This window comes from Apodemus sylvaticus, chromosome 7, assembly GCF_947179515.1.
Source record: "Apodemus sylvaticus chromosome 7, mApoSyl1.1, whole genome shotgun sequence".
Classification (NCBI taxonomy): domain Eukaryota; kingdom Metazoa; phylum Chordata; class Mammalia; order Rodentia; family Muridae; genus Apodemus; species Apodemus sylvaticus.
Genome location: NC_067478.1, coordinates 113,708,520 through 113,731,381, shown reverse-complemented (window position 1 = coordinate 113,731,381; position 22,862 = coordinate 113,708,520). Strand labels below are relative to the sequence as shown.

The window sequence follows — 22,862 nt, the reverse complement described above, 5'->3', positions numbered from 1 at the left end:
GCCAGTGGTCACCTGGCTTATCGCGTCCGGAGCGCGTCCGTCTCGTGGCGGGCGTCCTCGGGTTGCGACGGGTGGGCTTCCCGGTTCCACCCCCGCCGCCTCTTGCCCGCCCGCCCGCTCCGCGCCTTCCCTCCCCGTCAGTCCGGTGGTGTTGGGCGGGCTGGATCGGCGCTCCCGTGGGTGACCGTCGCCCGTCGCTTCTCTTTCGGCTACCGCCCCACCGCGATCACCGTCCTCTTTCCTGCTCCGCGCCCGGTGTGGGCGTCTTTCCGGCTCTCCCGATGCCAAAGGGGAACGAGAAAGAGGTGTGGAGGAGTGAAGAGCCTGTGTGTCCGGGGGGCGACGTGCACGCTCGCTCCTTGTATGTATGCCCGGTGCTTGTGCGCCTGCGGATGGGTGCCTCGGCCGCTCTCTGGGGTGTGTGGGGTCTTGGGCCGCTTGCCCTCCCGTTCTGCCAGCTTGGCTCGGCTCCGCTTCGCGAGTATGCACGTGAGTCCCTCTGTCTGTTTGCCCCTCTCCGGCTCTATCCCCTCGCTCGCCCGCTCGCTCGCTCCCTCCCCACTCCTCGCTCTCCGCCCCCGTCCTGGCTTCGCTCGCGCTTCCTACCTGGTTGATCCTGCCAGTAGCATATGCTTGTCTCAAGGATTAAGCCATGTATGTCTAAGTATGCACGGCTGATACAGTGAAACTGCAAATGGCTCATTAAATCAGTTATGGTTCCTTTGGTCGCTCGCTCCTCTCCTACTAGGATAACTGGGGTAATTCTAGAGCTAATACATGCGGTGGGGGGGGGGGAACATTGCTCACTAAATACAGTGGCAAATATTCATACATTTTGAAAGCATTCTCTTAGTAGACAAAGACCAAAAGTAACATGGCATTTAAAAACTACAGGTTCCATTGGGGACCCTATGCTCAGTCTATTGCTTGGCTGTGAGCTATGGGAGGAGCTAGAGAAAGAACCCAAGGAGCTGAAGAAGTTTGCAGCTCCATAGGAGGAACAGCAATTTGAACCAACCAGACCCCCTCAGAGCTCCCAGGGATTAAACCACCAACAAAAGAGTACACATGGAGGAACCCAAGGCTCCAGCTGCATATGTAGCAGAGGATGACCATTTCAGACATCAGTGAGAAGAGACCATTGGTCCTGTGAAGGCTCCATGCCCCAGTGTAGGGCAATGCCAGGTAATGAAAGTGGGGGAGGGGTTGTATCCAGGGGGAGGGGGAATGGGATAGGGAGTTTTGGCAGGGGTAACAATGTAAGAGGTTACCATTTGAAACATAAATAAAGCAAATATCTAATAAAATGAGAAAATAGTTATCAAACTAATGTGCATTTATTGTAAAGTTAGTATTTCCACTTTTTAAAATATGAATTAATGCAAAGTATTTTTATTATTTATACACATGACTGTTTAGATATCTAAGAAAGTGACAAAATTACAGATGATCATATTAAGGTATAATTATATAGCAGTAAATTTTAGATATATATTTACACAAACACATGTTTATAATGTATGTAGAGATAAAACAAATGTAAAATATTTATTAATATATGTGAAATATACATATATGTTTATTTATTGTAAAATATGTGTGAATTAATGATTACATAAATCTCAAAATGTAAAAAAAAAAAAAAAGAAAAAAAGAAAAAAGAAAAAACGAAAAAACTACAGATTCAGGCTGGAGAGATGGCTCAGGGGCTAAGCCTGTCTTCAAGAAGTCCTGAGTTCAATTTCCAGTAACCATATGACAGTTCATAATTGTCTATAAGGAGATCTGGTGCCCTCTTCTGGTGTGTAGGCATACATGCATACAGAACACTGTATGAATGAAAAATAAATCTTTAAAATAGAAACCCTACAGATTCTTCATGCCAAAGATATGTGAATGAAACAGAGACAAAACAGTGGGGTAGAGACAGCTGCATCCTTTTTTCAGTGAGCATCACAGGAGGGCACACAGAAAACATGGTCGACAGACTGAAAACCTCAGAGACAGTCTAAAGTGTCCAGGGTAGGAGGTTGAAGGAAGGACAAACGCTTCCTCTGGCAGAGTGGCTGTAAGGAAGATGTTACAGCTGAGGTAAGGCAGAGCTGCACGACAGCTCAGTCTGTAAAGTGTTTGCTGCACAAGAGCAGCATCCTTCAATGGAGGATCTGGGGAGGTAGAGACAGGCAGATGCCTGGCTCTTGGGGTTAACCATCCCAGCCTACTTGGGAGCTCCTCGCCAGTTAGAAAGTATCTCATTTAAAACATGGATGTTTCCTAAGGAACAACAAACATATGAAGTTGACCTCTGACCTTTCCATACATTGACACATGTATGCAAGTCATATGCATATGACCAAAACACGCGTGCCAGTGCGCGCGCGCGCGCGCGCGCACACACACACACACACACACACACAGAGAGAGAGAGAGAGAGAGAGAGAGAGAGAGAGAGAGAGAGAACAGATATTTCTCAAAATACTTTAAATGTTTCCAGTCCCTGATGGAGTGACTTCTTTGACTAAACTCACATAGTAGCACTCATTCAGTGAAGGACTACCACTCATTTACAGGGAAGAAATGCCCACATCAGGCAGGCTTCACTGAGGTAGATTTTTTGTTTTTTGTTTTTTAAAAAAAGATTCATTTATTATTATATGTAAGTACACTGTAGTTGTCTTCAGACACACCAAGAGGGTGGCAGATCTCATTACAGATAGTTGTGAGCCACCATTTAGTTGCTGGGTTTTGAACTTGGGACCTACAGAAGAGCAGTCAATGCTCTTAACCACTGAGCCATCTCTCTAGCCTCAAAATCACATTTTAAAATAAGTAAAATATTTACCATTTTTTGTAATATGTTGAAAATGTTCTGACCATTATGGACTATGATGGTAACTGGTAAATTGCTGCCTAAGCAGATATTTTCAAAATATAAAAATATGCAATTTGAATCTTTCGGGTAAATGCCTATGTTCCTTCAATGAAAACTACTTTCCAAAGAGGTTTTGTGAATGAGGGTGTGGTTCTTGGATAGAATTCTTCCCTTGCATGTGTGAGGCTCTGAACCATGTTCCCACAATGCTGTGGCAGAGCCATGGCCTTTATTACCTTTGTCTGAAGACTGGGCATCTGGAGTGCACACCAGGGACCAAGCCCAGCCTTTGAAGAAGCACCATTGAAGTTGGCTATCTTAGACTACCAAGGTACCCAGTGGATTCTGAGAAATTTCCAGAGGAATCTGACCAAAGGTCATCCTCCAGAGTTCAGGTATACTACACAGGATGCTCTGGGATAATGTCTTCCTCTTGTAGACATTTGTCCTCTTCTCTATGGTGTCAGAGATATTCTGTGAGAGTACATTTAAACCTATCTGAATCTGTGGCTAGATCCTATCAAAATATCAAGTGTGCCTCCAAGATGGATATCTAGGTGCTGAAATGATGGCTTAGTAACTAAGTGTGTTTGCTGCTCTTGGAGTTCAGTTCTAAGTAGTCACATTGGATGGTTCACAATTACCTATCACAACAGCTATTTGATACTGTATTCTGGACTCCATAGGAATACTCAGACATAGATAAAAACCAAAGGGACTCCATTTATAAACATTTTATGAAGCTCTCCTCCTCTTTTCATCCATCAAACTAAGATTCAATACAAAGATACCCTGCCTTCTGGGGAACCATCCTGCTGTCTGGATCACAGAGCTGCCATGAACAAGACTAGAAAATACTTTCTAAGTAGCATCATGGATTCTACCATCTGCAATGGTAGATGAACTACAGTGTCTTAACGTTAAAATAATATCACATTATCAGCTAAAATACATCTAAGATTTAAAGGGAATGATTACTCTATGTTTACTGTCCAAATCCCAAGAACTACTCAGTCCGACAACAATCCTTCCCTCTGCTTACCATCTATATCATCCCTCCTCAAACCACTAGATTTTCAAAGAAGAGCTAATGCCCAAACTCTTCAAACGATTCAACATAAAAGAAACAGAAGGAACATTGCCAAACTCATTCTTTTAATCAGTACTAGCGCCTCCTCCATTTCTTCCTCTTTTCCTTCTTATTGATATGTGGTTATCGTCCGAGGATGTTGATGTCTTTACAAACAGTGTGTCAATCGCTAGGAATATAATACAAACAGGTTCAAAATAGTAAATGAAAAATGAATTAGGTACAAATTTATTTATTTATTTCTTTTTTCTTTTTTTCTTTTTTTTTCCTTTTTTTTTTTTTTTTTTTTTTTTTTTTTTTTTTTTTTGGTTTTATGAGACAGGTTTCTCTGTGTAGCACTGGCTGTCCTGGAACTTACTCTGTAGACCAGGCTGGCCTTGAAAACAGAAATCCACAAGCCTCTGACCCACAAGTACAGGGATTAAAGGCATGCACCACCACTGGCTGGCTTTTGGATATTTCTCACAAGGATCAAATTGACCATACTAGGTGAGTGATTTCAAACTCAAAGCCTATCTTTCTTATAGCAACATTGTCTGGGTAAAATTCTATTGATTGTTATTTTGTTGGCTGTAACTTCTGGATGTTCCCCTTGGGTCTCCTCTTCCATTGGAAACAAAGCTTTGCTACTGACTGTGCTGTGCTCAGCATCCCTCTCCCCATTCTGTTCAGCTCCCCTGCTTTCCTCAGTGAGGCAAAAAAAAAACCCTTCCCCACTGTTCCACATGGGAAGGCATGAACCAGATGACCTGGTAAGACTCAACTATGTCTTACTGGGCATGCACCTAAGCAATGTCCCATTGTATACACTTCCTATTTGGTCTTTGGCTGTCCCATGAACTTTGTACAGGACTCAAGTGAGGCCAAATTTCAAGGGCAGGGGAAAACTGAATAAACTGAGACACAAAATGGGAATGAATCCAGGGAACCACATATTAGATGGATAGGTCACATCAGGTTGGCAGTGTAACCCAGTTAACAGAATCAGCAACAAGGTAGAAGGGTTTTATGGATTACTGGACACAAAGTGCAGAGTCATTGGTTTACTCGGGAAATAGGGAAGAGGCTGGGAAAGAGGCTGTGGGTAAGAGACTGAATCAGGGTCAAACAATGTGGCCAAAGAGCTGGGCGCCTGTATCTCTGTAGATGCATTGATCAGAAAGAAGAGTCCTTGAGGCTGCACAAGGCAGATTCAATGCATCCAAAGGAGAATACAGGAGAGACAGACAGACAGACAGACAGACAGACAGAAAAAAAGACAGACTTCTCAATAAAGAAAAATCCTGACCCCACTGCAGGAGTTTTACAGAAGACTTTGGGCGAATATAGTCTCCTTTCATTCGTTTTGATTCTTTCTCTACATGAGAGGAGACAGGTAAGAAATATACTAAACATGAACACAAAAGTCCCAGAGCACTCTGAGGAAAGTTGTGACACACAGGAGGACAACACAACGAGATGTGAGGTAGGAAAGAGGTTCAGACACAGGTAGGAAGATAAAGCCAGAAAAGATACTGGAGAGAAAATACAAATGGCCATGCCTTTGAAATCCTGGGAACATATGTACCCCCCTCTGAAGTAGGAATGTTTAAAAAGGAAATCAGAGCTGGACCAGGGTTCTGGATTCACCGTCAAATACTAGGCCAGAGGTTCCAATATAGGTGTCAATGTGTTCTTTGATCCATTGACCCACAGGTCAGTCTAGTGTGAAGAGCACTGGCTGGTAATGAGCTCACATACATCCTTCCCTCTTTCCTTCTCCCTACTGACACCTTCCCCATATGACAGTATAGACAGAGAATGCAGTTACCTACCAGGAGATAAAGTACTTGACACTTTTCTTTGTTCCCATTGTTGTACTTCCATCACATCTATAAGAACAGAAACAGAGTGGCTCACTAACTTCTGCCTACAGAAGATATAGCCACGTTGGCTCACACCAGATTAGCCTCAGCCTTCTACTGGCTCCTTGACTCTACTGTTACAGAAGGTGCTGCAGTGAGGCCAGACCACTCTCTCTGCCATCCACCCACAGAGTGCCCTTTATAGAGAGACTTAGCGGTTGAGAGAGGGCCATGGAGGTGCTGTGATAAATCCCACAGGACCAGCCAGAAGAGGATTTCCTTTTTCTGCATTATTGGCCTCACACTTCATGACCTTTGTACTCAGGTTCATATCAGTGACTATAGAGAGCTGTAGTCCACTGATAGTTCTAGCACAAACCAGCAGTCAGAAGTGAATGCCAGATGTCAGGCAAGCAGTGCACAAGGTGATCTATTAATTACAATCAAAGGCTTGGGACTTTGGCAGTGACGGAGGCAGGAGGAATGCTTTCATTTTTAAGTTTATTTCAGCTGTATTGCCTGCATATGAATGCCTGGGTAACACATGCATGCAGTGCCAACCAAGACCAGAGGAGGGCATCGGATACCCTGGAACTGGAGTTACAGATGGCTGTGAGCAGCAATATGGGGTGCTGAGATTAGAATCTCAGTCCTCTGGTAGAGCAGTCAATGCTCTTGATTAAAACACCATTTCCCCTGCTCCCCTGGTTCATCTTTAACTGCCAGCAGGGTTTGTTGTGCTTTGCTTCTATGATTTATCATGATGGCTGGAAGGTGAATCAAACAAATCTACATTTCATTGATGCCTTTCCCATTGCTTCAGCCTGGCAAGCAGAATGTACAACCCAATTCTTCTTGAGTCCTTTCCTGTTGCTCTCCACAGGGTGTGCCATTACTTACCAGGAAACGATTCTTTACTATCAAGATCTTGATGTTGTTCTTCAACATCTGTGTCTCCTGCCTGCGCTGTATCTGAAAAAAACCAGAACAGAGTGTGCCACATGAATCCACACAGGCTCACATGAAATTAACCCCAGTTCTTCTTGGGATTTTCAATGAAGCCTCTATGGCAGAATCATTTTCTCTCATTTAACCTTCAGTCCTTCTTCCCAACAGGAACCTGGAGAGAGGTTTCTCAGAAATGAAGCACTAAGGTATATTCTGAACAGGGGAAGGATTTCAGATACTTACAACTCCCTACCATGGTGGAAGTCATCTGCAATTTTAAAAAAGAAAGCATTGTCACAATTGGCCCACATCATATATGTCATCACTATCTGGCTTTCTCTGGAAGATTTAGGGAGCAATAGATTTATGCCCTATGGTGCTGAAAATGACACAGGTAAAGACTGAAAGAGTCTTTCCCATAGGGGACTTTCCTGAAATTGCAGGTACACAATCCTTAATAGAGCAGGGAATGTCATTTTTGAGGGAACCACTTGTATGGTTCAATTTTCATGAATATGGTGATATCAATAACACCATAGAGCAGGAGACCCACTGGTAGTACAGACAAATAAACAAACAATTCTCTAAATTCCACAGAGAAAACCATTTTTTCAAAAAGTAGCACTAAATGGAATACAATTAGACCTGCATTTCTATGAAGACAAGCAAAGGTATTCTTACGGTATGTCTGGATTCTGACACACGGACACCACCTGGGAAATCTAGGATAAAACAGAGTAGCTGTCAGGTTGTTAATAACTGACAATTATAAAAGTCTCGGGGAACATTTTCAATGTGCACATGAATATATGAAGATAGCTTGGACTGCTTTGAACTCATTCTCTAGTATAAAAGAAAGTGCTCAAGAAAGGGGGGAATCTAGAACAAAATGATACCTGGGATCCTTGTTTTTAAGTAAAACCCCTTTAAACATACAAAATAAATCCAGAGGATCCACACTGTGTGTTATCAATATGTATAAGTTTTCAGAGCTGATTAGTTGGTGTTTTAAAACCAAACAGGACACACACACACACACACAAACACACACACACATGAATGGTACTCAGAAGACATCTCTTTGAGAGAAAGAACAAGGTAGGGGGCATGGGAATTGTCAGAAAGAGAAAAAGAAATATTATATGATTTAACTTAAACAAATAAAAGGTTTTAAAGTTCAGTATGTGTAAATTGTTAACACTAGATTTGTGTTACCAACAGGTGTTTTTCAGAATTGCACAGGATTGTTCAACAAAATCTTTCCTTGGTGATTGGCAAGCAAGTTTAGAAAATCTTATTTCTCCCTGTGCTATTATCAAGTGTACTATAACACTTCTGTAATATTATTTTTATGTTTCAGGTCAGCTTCTAAGACATGAGTCCAAAACCTACTGATATATCCACCCGAGGGTCCTTCATGATCGCTCTAACTCCAAAGGACTATGTAAAATGACCAGCTACAGCGGGGAGTCTTTGGACTTTTCACATGAATGCCTTCAAGCATCCGTGGTGACATCTTAATTTACTCATGTAGGTAACTGTACAACAGACACCTCATGGATGGGCAGCATCTCTGAACTACGTGCTGCACTCTCAGCCCTGATGTTAATGTTTCCAGGTTTTCTTCAGTGAATTCAAGGATCAACCAAGGAAGCATTGCATGACATGAATGGATTCATGTTTTCACTTTCTTTCTGCATACAATTTGGGAACCAGGGATTCATAGGTTGCTTTCTGAAGCAAGGATGATAACATTATCCAGGCACAAATGCCATGGAGGCCAATTAGATAATAAAGTATAAATTTCAATTAAAACATATATGAGAATATGAACTGTCTCCCATAAACCACACCACCACACACAGTCATATACACTCAAAATCCCAAGATATTGAAGCACAAAAACACCAGCATTCTTTGTGTACACAGACTCACAGAAACCTAGGCAAAAACTTGACTATAAAAGTAGATCTAGAAGAATTTAAAAAAAAAACAAAAACAAAAAACAGGTTGGCTTGTTTCCAGAAACAAGTTGGTTGGCCTGTCAAAGAGAAGCCAGTGAGAGATGCCAAACCTAACTCAGCATTTACATTTTTTTCTCACTAATGAGTTAAACAATACTTACAGCTTTTATATTCTTCCCAGGACCCCTGAAATGACAGAAACAAAGACATAATGAGGGTAACTCCATGTGACTTGAAAGCACATGTCTTTATTTCTCTTCCTTGGTACTGAAAAGGCATGGTACTGTTAACATTAATAGATGGCAAAAATGATAAGATATATCTGTGACAAACTGACAATTTTTTTCATGAATGATGCATCTTTAACTCCCATTCAGTCATCAACTACAAGGCAGTTAATTCAAGGAAGAACATCATTTATAGGAGGGATGGGTCTAGCATCTATCCTTTACCTCACTGTGCCATTCACAAAAGCTCTTCCTATAAGGCCTTCATTGTTAAGGGACTGTTCTACCATTCCAGAAAACAGAGCATAGTATACATAACAATGCTACCATGTTTTGAGAGCCAAACTCAAATGAAATAGGATATTCAGACAGTAACATTTCTATTTTGGCCAAAAAAAGTCACCTTACCTCATCATGAGGTTCAAACTCTTCATCTCTACAAAATATCTGTTTAATGTCTGGGACATTCTCAGTACCTAGGAAGACAGAGTGACTGTTAATCACTGGTCCTGTGGAACAAGGCTTCCTTAGAGAGCACTGCTTGACTTATACAACAAGATGTCTGTGCTCTAAAGGCACGATTGTGTGGCTATGGGAGCATCCTCTGTGAAATCACCAAGTCAGTGAGGAGAAAGGAAGAGAAGGAAAATGGAACACTTGCACGATGCTGACAGCAAGACAGACTTCCAATGTTTCAAGTCTCTTACTCACTTGAAGACCAGAGAGTTGGTCTTCTAAGACCAACAACCAATATGAGTTTAAACTTATGCTAGGTTGCATCTAGTACAAACTCTTAAGGATAATCTCTCAAGGAATAGATCATCCAGTGTAGCCAATGGAATATGCTTTATAGAGTGGCAGCACTGAACATGAGAAATAAAGACTATGAAAATGTCCCCCCTCTGCAGTACATCTGGGTACCCTAGAATGCTAGAAACCAAGTGAGGCTCACAGTAACCGAGAAGGTGATTATTCAAGTACAATGAACAATGTGGCATTTAACCTCCAGTGGTGTCATGCTCCACTCCCCAGTTTAGTGCATGGACTACAAAGGGACAATCATATATCAGGGAAAGGACAACCTTAGAAATTGTTGTGTTGGACCAGGACCAAGGCGGGGTTACTGCATAGCTTTTCTCTGGAGCAGACATTACTTTTTGAATGGACCAATAGATCTATATAATTTCTGTCCTTGGATGAGAAAAAAATTTGTCCAAGTAATCTGCTGCTGAAAGCATGGACTGACCATGTTTTTTTGGTGGTTTCCCCGGTGGCAAACATACCACAGAATAAAATCACAATGAAATGAATATTGTGGAGATGATCTATACACTTCCCACATTATTTTGACAATCTAAAACCCACATTCATGGAGGGCAATGTACACACAGGCACACACACACACACACAGAGTGTTCTGAGTACAACCAACACATGAAGACATGTATATCTTTCCCATTGACATTGAAGCTCTGTTCATATAGGAACATAGAGCTTAGAATTCTATATCCTCTGGTGTGTTGAAGCTACCTTCCAACAGAGCAACAGAGTCCTAGAACAAAACTTGGTTCTATACAGTTAAACTTATTCCAATCCTTAGCGCACTATTACACAGAAAACCCTGGACACACTGCATGAAAGACAATAATTGTACTAAAAAATCCATTCAGAAAGTCTTTTAAAAAGTAAGATTTAAAACAACAATTTATTTCAAAGTAGAATTTCAAATTCATTTTATAGCAATGTCTGGTTAAGAAAAACCATATGATATATTTGAAAATAGGAAAATATGGCCATATGCAGAAATGTGCTAATAAAGCTCCACTTTTTTAAATGATAGCTTTAAAAGGAAATTATCATAACACCCATCATTTTAGTGTGAAACTTAACATTTGTGTGTTTAATTTGGAGAACCTGTAAAGTCTAGGATCATGAAAAGGGAGAATTAATTTCTAGAAAGAGTTTCAAGGGGGTAGGTGATATGGAGGGATACCTGGAAGGAAGGTCTGAGAGGAAGAGGAATGGTAAGGTAGGACAGAGGAGGGATAGCCCCAAGGATTTGTAAAAAGGAAAACTGTTATCTGTTATAGAATATGGACAATTATATCACAAAGGACCTGGTTGATTTTATCTAGATCACATGAGCCTGTTCTAATTCCATTGGCCTTCAATAACTCTGATAGAAAACTTTTTAGAATAATGATAATTTTTCTTTGTTGTCAAGTACCACTCTGTATCACGTAACCCATAGGAAGGTATTATGCTATGAAAAGATACAAAAAACATCTTGGCAGGCTGGGTGCTATGACGTGGATAGGAAATGGACTGCTGGAGCTGGATAAGCTATGGAGAGAAGAGTGCATGAGGGTGCAAACCATGCCAGGTGGAATTTGGACCACACTTGGAAGAAGTACCTCACAGGGGACATGTCTACTCAGTCTCCTGTCTGCCAGCAGCTGAGCATCTCTGCTCTATCATACAGCCCCTGACATGACACTTGGTCTCACCACAAGCAACCCTAGAATCAACAGAAACCAAGTGACTCTACATACTGAGCCTCTGAGAGAGCAAGGGAAAATAAGTCCTTCCTCCTAGCTTTTCACAGCAAAAGAAAGTGACTAACACTTTGTGATTCTTCTCACCATCCAAGCTCAGACAGCTCAGGTTGTTCATGCCCAAACTAAGAATAAAGCAGTGTATTTTCTTTAAAAAAAAATAATATATGTTTACATGAACACACAAATGTTCATACAAAAGAGCATAATTTGGAGTTGCTCTACAGGGAATAGAATATCTCAGAAGCCATGGTTAGCCATATAAGCAACCAAATGAGTGCTAAGAGCTGAAGAGATGGCTCAGAGGATACGAACAATTGTTGCTTTTGCAGGGAAGCCGGTTTTGATTCCAAGAATCTAGATGGTGGCCTCACGTTCACCTGCAACTTTAGATCTGACCTGTCCTGTTACCTCTGAGTGTACCAGGTACTCACAGTGTGAATACACATCAACATATTTAGCAAAGGATTTATACTCAAAAGAAACATAAGGCTAAAATATTCTTGAAGCCCCGTATCTGTGAGTGCATGTGTATGTGGCATGTAAGTTTGCTCAATAGCTTGTGGTGTATCCATGCCTGTGTGAGGACCTGCCTGTGCCATGTTCATGGAGGCCACAAGAGAGCATCCACTATTCTGCTACATTGGTCACTTCTCTGATTTCTTCCCTTCAGCAGGGTCTCTCACTGAAGCTCAAGGTAGGTTGGAAAAGACTAAGTCAGAGCTGTGTTCTCGTCCCTACCAGAGATAGTGCTACGGTTATAAGCACACACATATATATCTGGTCTTTCTATGTGTGTCCTATTGATTCAGACTCAGGTCCTATCACTTGCATATCAAATGTTCTTCTTTCAAGACATTATCTGCATACAGCATGATGATGTCATGCATTTCTAATGTCAAACAGCACATATCCAGGGTGTGTGTAAATGGAAAAATAATTTGATTTTTAATATTCTTCATGCATTTTATAGAATTACAAAATGAATCATTAGCCACTTTATTTATTTATAATGAACATGATTCTGGGTGTTATAGTATTTCTAGGACATGCAGTGAACTTTTAAATTGGCTGGATTAGTTGTGTTTTTCTTTTCTTTTTTAAACTCAGAAATCTACCTTACTCTCCCTCCCAAGTGCTGGGATTGAAGGCAGGCAACACCACTGCCTGGTCCCTTTTGGTGATTTTTAAATAAAATTATAAAAGAGAACCATTGTGCCCTCTCACCAGCATTTCTGAGCAGGAGTTTCAAAACTCTGCTAGCCAATGCTTACCACCTATGGTGAAGAGCTCTCACCAAGGTGAAGCCCATTGTTCTCCAAGGACACTAGCTGCCACCAACCTCCAGCCTCCTGCAGAGCAAGCAGAACCAGTTCTGCAGACCTGTTTTCTGCCTTTGGAGGAAGTTGTCTTGCCTTGCCTATATATATTTGGAGACCTGCATTAAACTTTGAGCCTTGAACAGAAAGTTCGCCTTGGCTTCCTGTTTCTCTAGTCACCCTGCTCCCTATCCCCAGAGTTCCTTCCAGGGACCCTGGTAAACCATGGGAATGTAGCTGCAGGGAGCTGAAAACCATTTGTGGGCTGGAGGTGTGGCTTAGCTTGAGATCCAGCATGGTGACAAAATGTCTTGGATAATCAGCTTATCAGAGGAACTGTTTATTTAGGCTCACAGTTTCATGGGTTCCAGTCAAGTCAGTTTTGTTTTTCTTTTCAAAGTATTTTGATAAAGGGGGTGGAGAAATAATTTAGGTACCATTTCCATGGACAGCTACTGCTTATCCTTATGCCTCTGAAAGAGGAAAATCAGAGAAACCTTCCATTTTTCTTTGTCCTTATGGATTTCTTTACCACTCTCTCCTATTCCCAAACACAGAGTGTAACATGACCACTGCTGGGTCATTTTTATATAATTCACCTGCACTCTGGAGAGTCTACAGGTCTGATCCACATATATCACCACAGGTGATGTACTTAGTATAGAACGTGGCTTCCCTAGTCCTGCCTACATTAGGTGAAGCCACACTGGCTCATCCAACATGGACCTCAGCGTTCCTCTAGTTCATGTTATCCAAGGACAGCCAAAGTGACTTTTAAGTACACTTGTACATTTTAGTGTTGTTATTTCTACTGATGAGATAGATACATTAGCATTTTTCATTTATTAAAAATATGCTAAATCTTTTTACATTTTTATAAATGTACACAAGATAATAGACTTCTACAGATAACTGAAGTACATCCTCAGTATTTCCAGTACCTTTTTTTCTTGGTTTTCCTATTTCTTTGGAAGTCGTTTCAAGAACTGGAGGTTCCTCCGGAGTCTGGGAGGGACCTGGGTCCTTCTTATAAAATCCTTGCAAGATAGAAAAAACTGGAAATACATTCACAATAGGGAGAGTTATGTTAGCTTTATGGCAGCAAAACAGAAAATTAATCATGGTTGTGTTTGTAAAAATGATCTCATTTCCCATTTCCAGTTAATCATCAGAGTCAGAATGGTGCTTCAGGAATTACACAGACATCTCGGGCAATGTGCACCTTTGTGTGCCTATGACAATATAAGAGGAGCAGCAGGACTTGAGTGTGTTATATGGGCAGGTACCAGATGGGGTCCAGAGCCTTCTGAGAAACACAATGTTGTGCATACAATTCCTCTTTTCCTCATGCTTTCTCTCAAACAATGTAAGTTTCAGAAGGACTTCCCAGGAGACTCTCAGGTTTAAAAGGTGCTAAACCATAAGGAAAAGCACATGTACAGCAGAAATGCTCTTTGTTGAATGCCAGATGTTTATCAGAAATGATGTGTGTTAAATACCATAGGAATTCACCTAGACCCTGGTGACTGAATTCAGAGTGAGCATTCCACTGGATGCAGGACAGAGAGCATGATTGGTGTTGAGTTTTCATTTTTTATTTAATCATGGCTCTTACACGTCATGGAGAACATATGCCAGTGCCTTAGAGGAGCTGGGAATAGAGAATATTATACCACCTCCTATTTCCCACCTTCGGCTACCATATTGTTTATATTCTTTTCATTGTGACCAAATTCTGATGGAAGCAGCCTCAGAGAGAGGGTTTCTATCTTTTAATCCCTGACTCAAAATTGGAATTTGATCCAAAAGGAGTAGAGATCCCTGGCCTTCCTTCTGCATCTTCAACCTGTCATCTGCCTACCAGTGAATGATTTGGATCACCAGGGATTATAGATTCCTGTATATTTCTCAGAAGGACTTAGACTCCAAATATTTTAAAATCAAGTTATCACATAAGAAGATTTAGGAAAAACAAAACTTCTCTTATATTGGCTAAACCTTGATATCTTCAACATGACCAGGCCAACAAAGGGGTCTGGCATTTTGATGATATGTATGCATATGGCTTTTTAGACAAAAAAAATCCTCAGCAACTCTGTGGACAACCCAGATAAAGTACAGCTGGAAGGGCAGTGTGGGATATTAACTGGTACACTAAGTTTATGCAATACCTGCTCTACTCTGATTCATCAAACACCAGTTTCTAAAACCTCCTCTTCCAGAGGGCATTTGCCTCAAGGCCACACCCTATATGTGCTTTTTGATATTTCCAGAATACCTCTAATCCAAGATTAGGCTTAAAGTGCTTATGCAAAAACAAAACAAAACAAAACAAAAAAAGGATGGCTTTGAATTTCTGATTCTCTTCACTCTAGTTCGGGAGAACTGGGTTCACACAAATGTGCCCACATGGGTGAATATTGTAGTCAGTGGCATCAAAACTTGGACCTCTTATATGTTAGGAATGCAATAAACCCACTGGAATATACATCCTGCGATATTAGCTCTATGTGACAAATCCTTTTCATGTTAAAGGCCAGACTATGAAGGCACTTTAACACACAGAGCATCCCAGCCAAACTCTGTCTATATAACTCATAGCTGCCTATATTGTTCCACTGAGTGTTCATACTCACCAGCAGACAGTAGGAAGACTGACCACCAGGGATAGAAGTAATAGTGAAACTTAAATTTAAGATCACATTTAAAGATCTCTCTCTCTCTCTCTCTCTCTCTCTCTCTCTCTCTCTCTCTCTCACTCTCTCTCTCTCTCTTACTCTCTCTCTCTAAGTCAAAAAGAATAATAAAGCACCTGTCAATAATCAAGGGCTGACTGAAGCTCTTAGTAGACATTGTCCATAAATTGCCCATAATGTCAATCTTTGGGATCATGTTGATGTTGTCAGTCTGTTAAGCCTTTTCACCAGTTCTAACTGTAATGAGCCATTTCTATTCTAAGTCCACTTATCAAACACACTCAACCTACTTTTTTAATGCAGTGTCTTCCTATAGTCAAACTCTCTAAATCAAGCATGTGGACTTTTCTTTCTTCCATATGTGTAAATGTCTTGGAGATAAACAGCACAGGCCAGGCTTCTGCTGACTGTTGGTGTTTGTCAGTGTATGGGATCCACTAGGTTGGGTTACTGCACACAGATGCTAGGAAGCTGGAACACTCTCACAGGGATTGCTGAGCCCTTAATGAAGTAAAAAGTTTTTCTTGCGCTCAATGGCTATAGAGGCAGATGACCTATCTCTACACTTTGTGTTATGAATCTCCTGAGAACTACACAAAGAAATAAATGTATCACATGTCGGTATGGTGAGGTTAAAACACATTTTTTGGTAGATAAAATATGTATCATCCTTTTTGAATTGATAATTTTGTGACTGGAAAGTAGATTGTGTAATGGGGATAACTGTCTTGGGGGGGGGGGAACTATGTAGTCATGGCTTGATGCACAAAATTCCCCTGAACTAAAGGCATTAGAGTTGAATGCAGTTATTGTAGACACAGGGCCATGCCTGGGTACTTAGGATATTACTTTTCCCCCTTTAAACACCCATGTTTTACTCCCAATAGAAATCTTAGGTCACATTAGTGTACCAGACAAAAAACAATTAGTATTTACACAATTCTTATCTAAAATGTATGTTGAGAAAGAAATTCCATAATACATACAGTTTTTGAATCCTCTGGGCTCAACCTATATTTAAAGGAAAGAAAATACTTTGAGGTTCAAGTCATGCTGAGTTGTGTCTGCATAGTTCCTTGGTAACCCTGTGACACAGCAGGGTGTAAAGTAGAATAGGAAAAAGACATGAAAAAAACTTTTATAATACTTTATATGATGTCATGGAAAACCCTAGCTAGGCACTTTGTGGCCAAAACTAATATGTTGTACATTTATGTTGACTCAAGGTAAGATCAGAGCACCTTTGTGTGGCAGACCAACTTAATAACCTGTTTTGTGAAATTAATCCCTCTATGGGGGCTCCAATTATTTGCATGATGCCCATGATGTAAATGTATTATACCCTCAATATTCATATATTCAAAGCATGAAGCCTCCCACTACATAATTTTGGGGAACAACTCAAACTCAATCTAGATGACAGACTCAAGAAACAAGTAGGAGACAAACCTTCAGGAAAAACATACATTTTTATAGATGATGTGCCTCTTAACTTTTGAATAAATATTACATACCATTTAACTAGTGAGAGACATGTTTATTCAGATAAAAAGGTTTCTGAACACAAACTCTGTTACCTGACACTAGAAGATTTATACTCTATTCAGTCAGGGACATGCTCATAAAATTTTATTTCTTCCTCTTCCCTAAGCTAAATCTCAAATACCCACAATGTCACTGTTCAGTTTTGTTGTTCTAATGGGAATTTGACAGAAAGAAACATAAGATCACCAAGGGAACTTTTCTATCTTAAAGAAAAGAAAGGCCTTCTTACCTTCGTCATAGACTCTGATGTCTTTTCTTCAACTACTGAAGATGAGGCAGAATTCTCTGGTAAGACAAGGGGGAAACACACTGACAGTTAGCTCAGGGTACTCTTTATGGCTTTTGCAGCATCTTTGCCTGGTGTAGATAAAAGTACAAGAACTTAACACATGTGACTAGACCTAATGAACATGATGGCTGGGCTGCTGCTGAACTGCTTTCCCTTGAAGCTAAATTAAAGCAAAGAAAGACAAAGAGACATAGGAGTAAGAGAACTGCTACATTTCCAGAGAGTAGTAACCCAGAGCAGAAATAATCTGTCTTTGATGTATAAGAGGAAATACAAGTCTTCACATGTATTACATTCGCAGGCACATGGGGAAGTTAGAGGACAAACTTTGGGATCTCAACATAACCCCTACATGTCAAAATGCTCAGGGAACATTTTGGAAGATTAGTGGAAAGGTTATACGAGATGGAGGGACAGGACATATGCTGCTGGATAGTGATTTCTAGAAATGAAAGAGATGATAAACACAAGAAATCTCAATACAGTTGTTCAAAGAGTGCCTGCATCATGCCAGTGTCTATTGACCTACCACCAGAGATCAAATGCTATAGGCAAACAATGATTATAGAGAAAGAGGAGAGGAGAGGAGACGGGGAGAAGGGAGGAGTGTGGAAGAGGGGAAGACGGGGAGAGGGGGAGAGGGGAGGAGAGGGAAGAGGGGAGAGGGGGAGGAAAAGGGCAGAAGACAGAGGGAGTAGGAGAGGGGAGAGGGGGAGAGGAGAAGAGAGAGGGAGAGAATCAGTTTTCTCTGGGGTGAACACTCCTCATATCTTGATTTCAAATTAGCAGCACTAAACATGTAAACTTAAGAGCAACAATACATGGACTTAAGTGTTCATGTAACAATAATAGATGTCATAGAAGAGGTCTTTTATTTGAAGGGAGAGCATGGGATATTTGGACTAGGGAGAATGGAGGATAGAATAATATAAAGCAGTCAGATTAAATTCTCTAAGAAAAAAAGTGTGAATTAAAACAATCCTACTTTTTCAGGACTCCTCCTCTTCCTTCCTTCAATGAAGGTCTCTTGAGGATGCTGGAACTATACTAGAATCCAGCAAAACCTAGAATCCCCCATTATCTTGCCCTGCCTGTGCTGGGGTTACAGGTGTGCACAGAAATCCCCCCTTTTTAAATGTGTTCTGGGGATTCGAACTAAGATACTAGTGTGCACAGCAAGTGTTTTTACCTATGGGGCCATCTGCACATCCAGTAGTTTGTACACAACTATATAAAAGTGAAGGTTTGTATTCCATTAAATTATTCCTCAAATGTAAAGAATGATACAATCTTGGAAAATGTGACTAAAAAGAGGTAAATTGTAATAATTCATCAAATGTGGAGAACATTTTATGGAAGTATATTGCAAAATTGGTAATCTAAATGTCTTTTATTTGTATATACAGATGCTGTTTTCTGGTCTTTATAACATTACTTCTTTGGACCATTTGTAATGTGACTCTGCCACAAATTTCCATTTATATAACTTCCCTATGGTCATGGTTTATACGCTTATATTACACTGAAAAATTAATTACTTCTTTATGCTGTTTCTTTCATGGGATTCTATAATAACAACTGCAAAAATTATTTAGATAGGGCACAATTAAAATGTAGTGCTACTCACTGAACCTGAAACTCTGGATGTTTGTAGTATCACAGCCTGAAAGGAGTGACTATTCCAGGGAAAACTGTGTACAAACAACACAAGGACATGCAAGGCACAAGCACCCCAGGCACTATGAGCACTGTGCACCTGTAAGAGGTAAAGCACATAAACCAGCCCTTTCCCCCATCTTTAATGGGATCTGTTCCTCATTCTTATCTCAACACAGGGGTAATGTGACCACTTCTGGGGACTTTGCCACTTGAACAAGATGAGAAATTCTGTTACCTGGTTTGACTTCAACCTTCAATCATGAGTCATTGGACATTTACCCAGAAAAGAAACCACATTCATATGGTCACTTGATATTTGACAAAGAAGCTAAAAATATCCAGTGGAAAATAAGACAGTTTTAACAAATGGTGCTAGATCAACTGGAGGTCTGCATGCAAAAAAATGCAAATTGACCCATTCTTTTCTCCTTGAACAAAGCTCAAGTCCTAGCAGATCAAGGATCTACATATAAAACCAGACACACTGAAGCTTATAGAGGAGAAAGTGGGGATGAATCTTGAACACATGGGAACAGGACAAAAGTTCCTGAACAGAGCACCAATGGCTTATGCTCTAAGAACAAGGATTGACAAATGGGACCTCATAAAACTGAAAAGCTTCTGTAAGGCAAAGAAAACAGTCAATAGGACAAAACAGATCTTTACTAACCCTACATCAGATAGAGGGCTAATATTCAATATATGCAAAGAACTCAAGAAGGTAGTCTCCAGAGAATCAGATAGACCTATTAAAAAATGGGGTACAGAACTAAACAGGAAATTCTCAACTGAGGAAACTCAAATGCCTCTAAAGCTCCTAAGGAAATGTTCAGCATCCTTAGTTATCAGGGAAATGCAAATCAAAACAACACTGAGATTCCACCTCACACCAGTCAGAATGGCTAAAATGAAAAACTCAGGGGACAGTAGATGTTGGAGAGGATGTGGAGGAAAAGGTAGACTTCTTCATTGTTGGGAGGATTGCAAGCTGGTAAAACCACTCTGGAAATCAGATTGGGGATTCCTCAGAAAATTAAACATAGTAGTACATGAGGACCCAGCTATACCACTTCTGGGCATATACCCAGAAGATGCTCCTACATATAATAAGGACACATAGCTGATTATGTTTTTAGCTGCCTTATTTATAATAGCCAGAAGCTGGAAAGAACCCAGATTTCCTTCAACAGAGGAATGGATAAAGAAACTGTGGTATATATACACAATGGAGTACAATCAGCTATTAAAAACAATGAATTCATGAAATTCTTAGGCAAATGTATGGAACTAGAAAGTGTCATCCTGATCGAGGTAACTGAATCTCAATAGAACACACTATTAGTGTGTTCTATTGAGATTGGGTTTGGACCAACATCCACTTATGTACTCACTAATAAGTGGATGTTGGTCCAAAAGCTCAAAATAAACAAGTTACAATGCACCCAGCACAGGAAGCTCAATAAGAAGGAGGACTTAAGTGAGGATGCTTTAGTTCCTCTGAGAAAGGGAACAAAATACTCACAGGAACAATAAGGGAGAAAATGTGTGGAGCAGAGACTGAAGTAAAGGACACCCGGAGACTGTACTACCTGGGGATATATCCTGTAAACAGTCACCAAAACCCAACAATACTATGGAGAACAAGAAGTGTAAACCAAAAGGAGCATGCCATGGTTGTCTCCAGAGGGGTACTGCCAGAGCTTTACAAATAGAAAGGCAAATGCTAGCAGCCAACTATTGGACAGGGTGTGGGGTCTCCAATGGAGGAGCTGGTGGGTGGTCTGGAGGAGCTGAAGGGGTTTACAGCACCATGGGAAGAACAATGATCTCAGCCACCCAGATGCCCCAGGACTCCCAGGGACTAAACTGTCAAACAAGGGGTACACATGGATCCAGCCAAAAATGGGGCAGAGGAAGGCCTTGTTGAGCATCAGTGGGAAGAGTGGTCCTTGGTCAGGCATAGGCTCAATAGAGGTCCCAAAAAAGGGAAGAGAGGTAAGAGTGGGTCAGGTGGAGGTGCACATACGTGGAGGCAGGGGGTGGGAGGAGTGATTGGGGGTCTTTTGGGAGCAGGGAAAATCTGGAAAAGTTTTACCACTGGCAATGTAAATAAAGACAATAATCAATAATAAAAAAGAAAGATCTGCTATAATCAATTTACATCATCCATGTATGAGAGAAGATATTAGATGGCAGTATTCCCGATTCCTGTCTATACCAGGGGAAACTCTACCAACTCATGTAAGATTAGTGAAAGTTTTACACTGGTTCATACTATTGAATGAAAGACCAAACATTGAATCCATTTTAAAGCTCTGCAGTTGTATTTCAATTACAGACATAGATATACTGGCATTGAGCTCGACAGTGGTGGCATAAACATTTCATCCCAGCACTTGAGAGGCACAAGCAGGTGGATTTCTGAATTCAAGACCAGGCTGGTCTACAGAGAGAGTTCCAGAACAGCCAGGGCTACACAGAAAAACCCTGTATCAAAAAACAAAGAGAGAGAGAGAGAGAGAGATCAACACTGTCTACATAGGAAAAAATAGCCTGAAAGGTATCTATAAATTGAGATATGAAACAACATAATTATCAGCCACTATACAGAATTAGACAAGAGTTCCCACAATACCTTTCTCTTTCTTCACAGTTGTTTCAGGTGAAGCACCACTAAAGGCTTGCATTCCTACTCCATACTGGGGCCCCATGGCTTGCTTCTGTTCAATTCTCTTTAATAAATCCGAAACTGGGATTGAAGTGAAAAGAGAAAGTCGTGTCAGCTTCTTGGCAGAACAAGAGAGGAAACTAACAACTCTGAATATTTGTGCATTTGATCTGACTGCTTGTTCTAGATACAGTCATCAGTGAGACTGGTGCTTCAGGAGGAAGGATTGTATTGTACAATCAGTTAGGCACTGAATGCACATCACAGGAATCACAGATAAAGCCTAAATGTAGATGGATATGAAAACACAGAAGGAAAAGCCACATGTCTGAGCATGCCATGTGGGTGGATGCTCAATGGACACCACTCTATCCCTTCCTAGAGCCATATGGACACAGGGACACACATGCAATGCCTTCACCCACCAACTCTCCACTATGACTTGAAGCCTTTCTTCTTAGTTGGTTGAGAAGGACTTCCCATAAGACTCACTAGGCTAGAACAAAGCAACGGCATTGCTGGAGTGCCCTGCAATGTCTGTGACATGCCAGAAGACCTCAGCTACATAGGAGTAATCGTACCCCGAGCCAGGAATATATTTATTCCACAACACTGTAGAACACTTGTTTACTCTTCTTTCTCTGCCCAGCTTCATAGATTACATCTCATGGACAATGTATGGTATTGTCTTAATGGGATGCAGGGAGGTAAGAAGCTGTGAAAACCTCTCACTTTTCACCTAAGGTTACAAAGACAGCTGCATTCATGCCTCAGTGAACATCTTCCCAGACAGAAACAACTGAAGATACACATGCTCTACCTTTCAACCCAAAGGAAGCTGTGTGATTCCTGGATTAGTAAGTAGGGCCTTCCTCAACCATCCTCACACAGTCATCTGCCTCTCAGTGACTGAGTCTTATCACTGGGGAACAAAATTGGGAGGTACCAATCATTGCAGATGTCCCAGTGATGACTCAGACTCCAAGTGAGTCCAACCCAGTTCTCACATGAAGGTGTGAAAAAAGAGAGGTCTGGCCACACCTAGATAAACAAACCCTCAACTGGAAGGGATTGGAAAGGCAGCTTGGTATCATTGTAGGTGACAAATGCTCCCTGACTCTGGGTGGATAGCCTGAACTAAGTCCATTTAAGAGATTGGCAGAGTCTCCACCTGTTTGTGTGCATA

General features: G+C 41.0%; 1 protein-coding gene and 1 long non-coding RNA gene across 2 annotated transcripts in view; one reads left to right on the top strand and one right to left on the bottom strand.

Annotated features, from left to right (window-relative positions):
• Window positions 1-22,862, bottom strand: part of LOC127689387 (uncharacterized) — a 488,686-nt gene that overhangs the window by 234,472 nt on the left and 231,352 nt on the right. The window contains exons 7-11 of the mRNA XM_052189037.1: window positions 9,354-9,421; window positions 8,880-8,904; window positions 7,436-7,476; window positions 6,998-7,022; window positions 6,707-6,778 (exon numbers count right to left, since the gene is read on the bottom strand). Coding sequence (XP_052044997.1) covers window positions 6,707-6,778; window positions 6,998-7,022; window positions 7,436-7,476; window positions 8,880-8,904; window positions 9,354-9,421 — 231 coding nt within the window. The remainder of the gene's footprint in view (window positions 1-6,706; window positions 6,779-6,997; window positions 7,023-7,435; window positions 7,477-8,879; window positions 8,905-9,353; window positions 9,422-22,862) is intronic.
• Window positions 1,088-8,136, top strand: LOC127689391 (uncharacterized). Its single transcript, XR_007978899.1, has 4 exons — window positions 1,088-1,185; window positions 4,285-4,451; window positions 6,923-7,148; window positions 8,115-8,136. It is a non-coding gene; the product is annotated as an uncharacterized LOC127689391 (long non-coding RNA).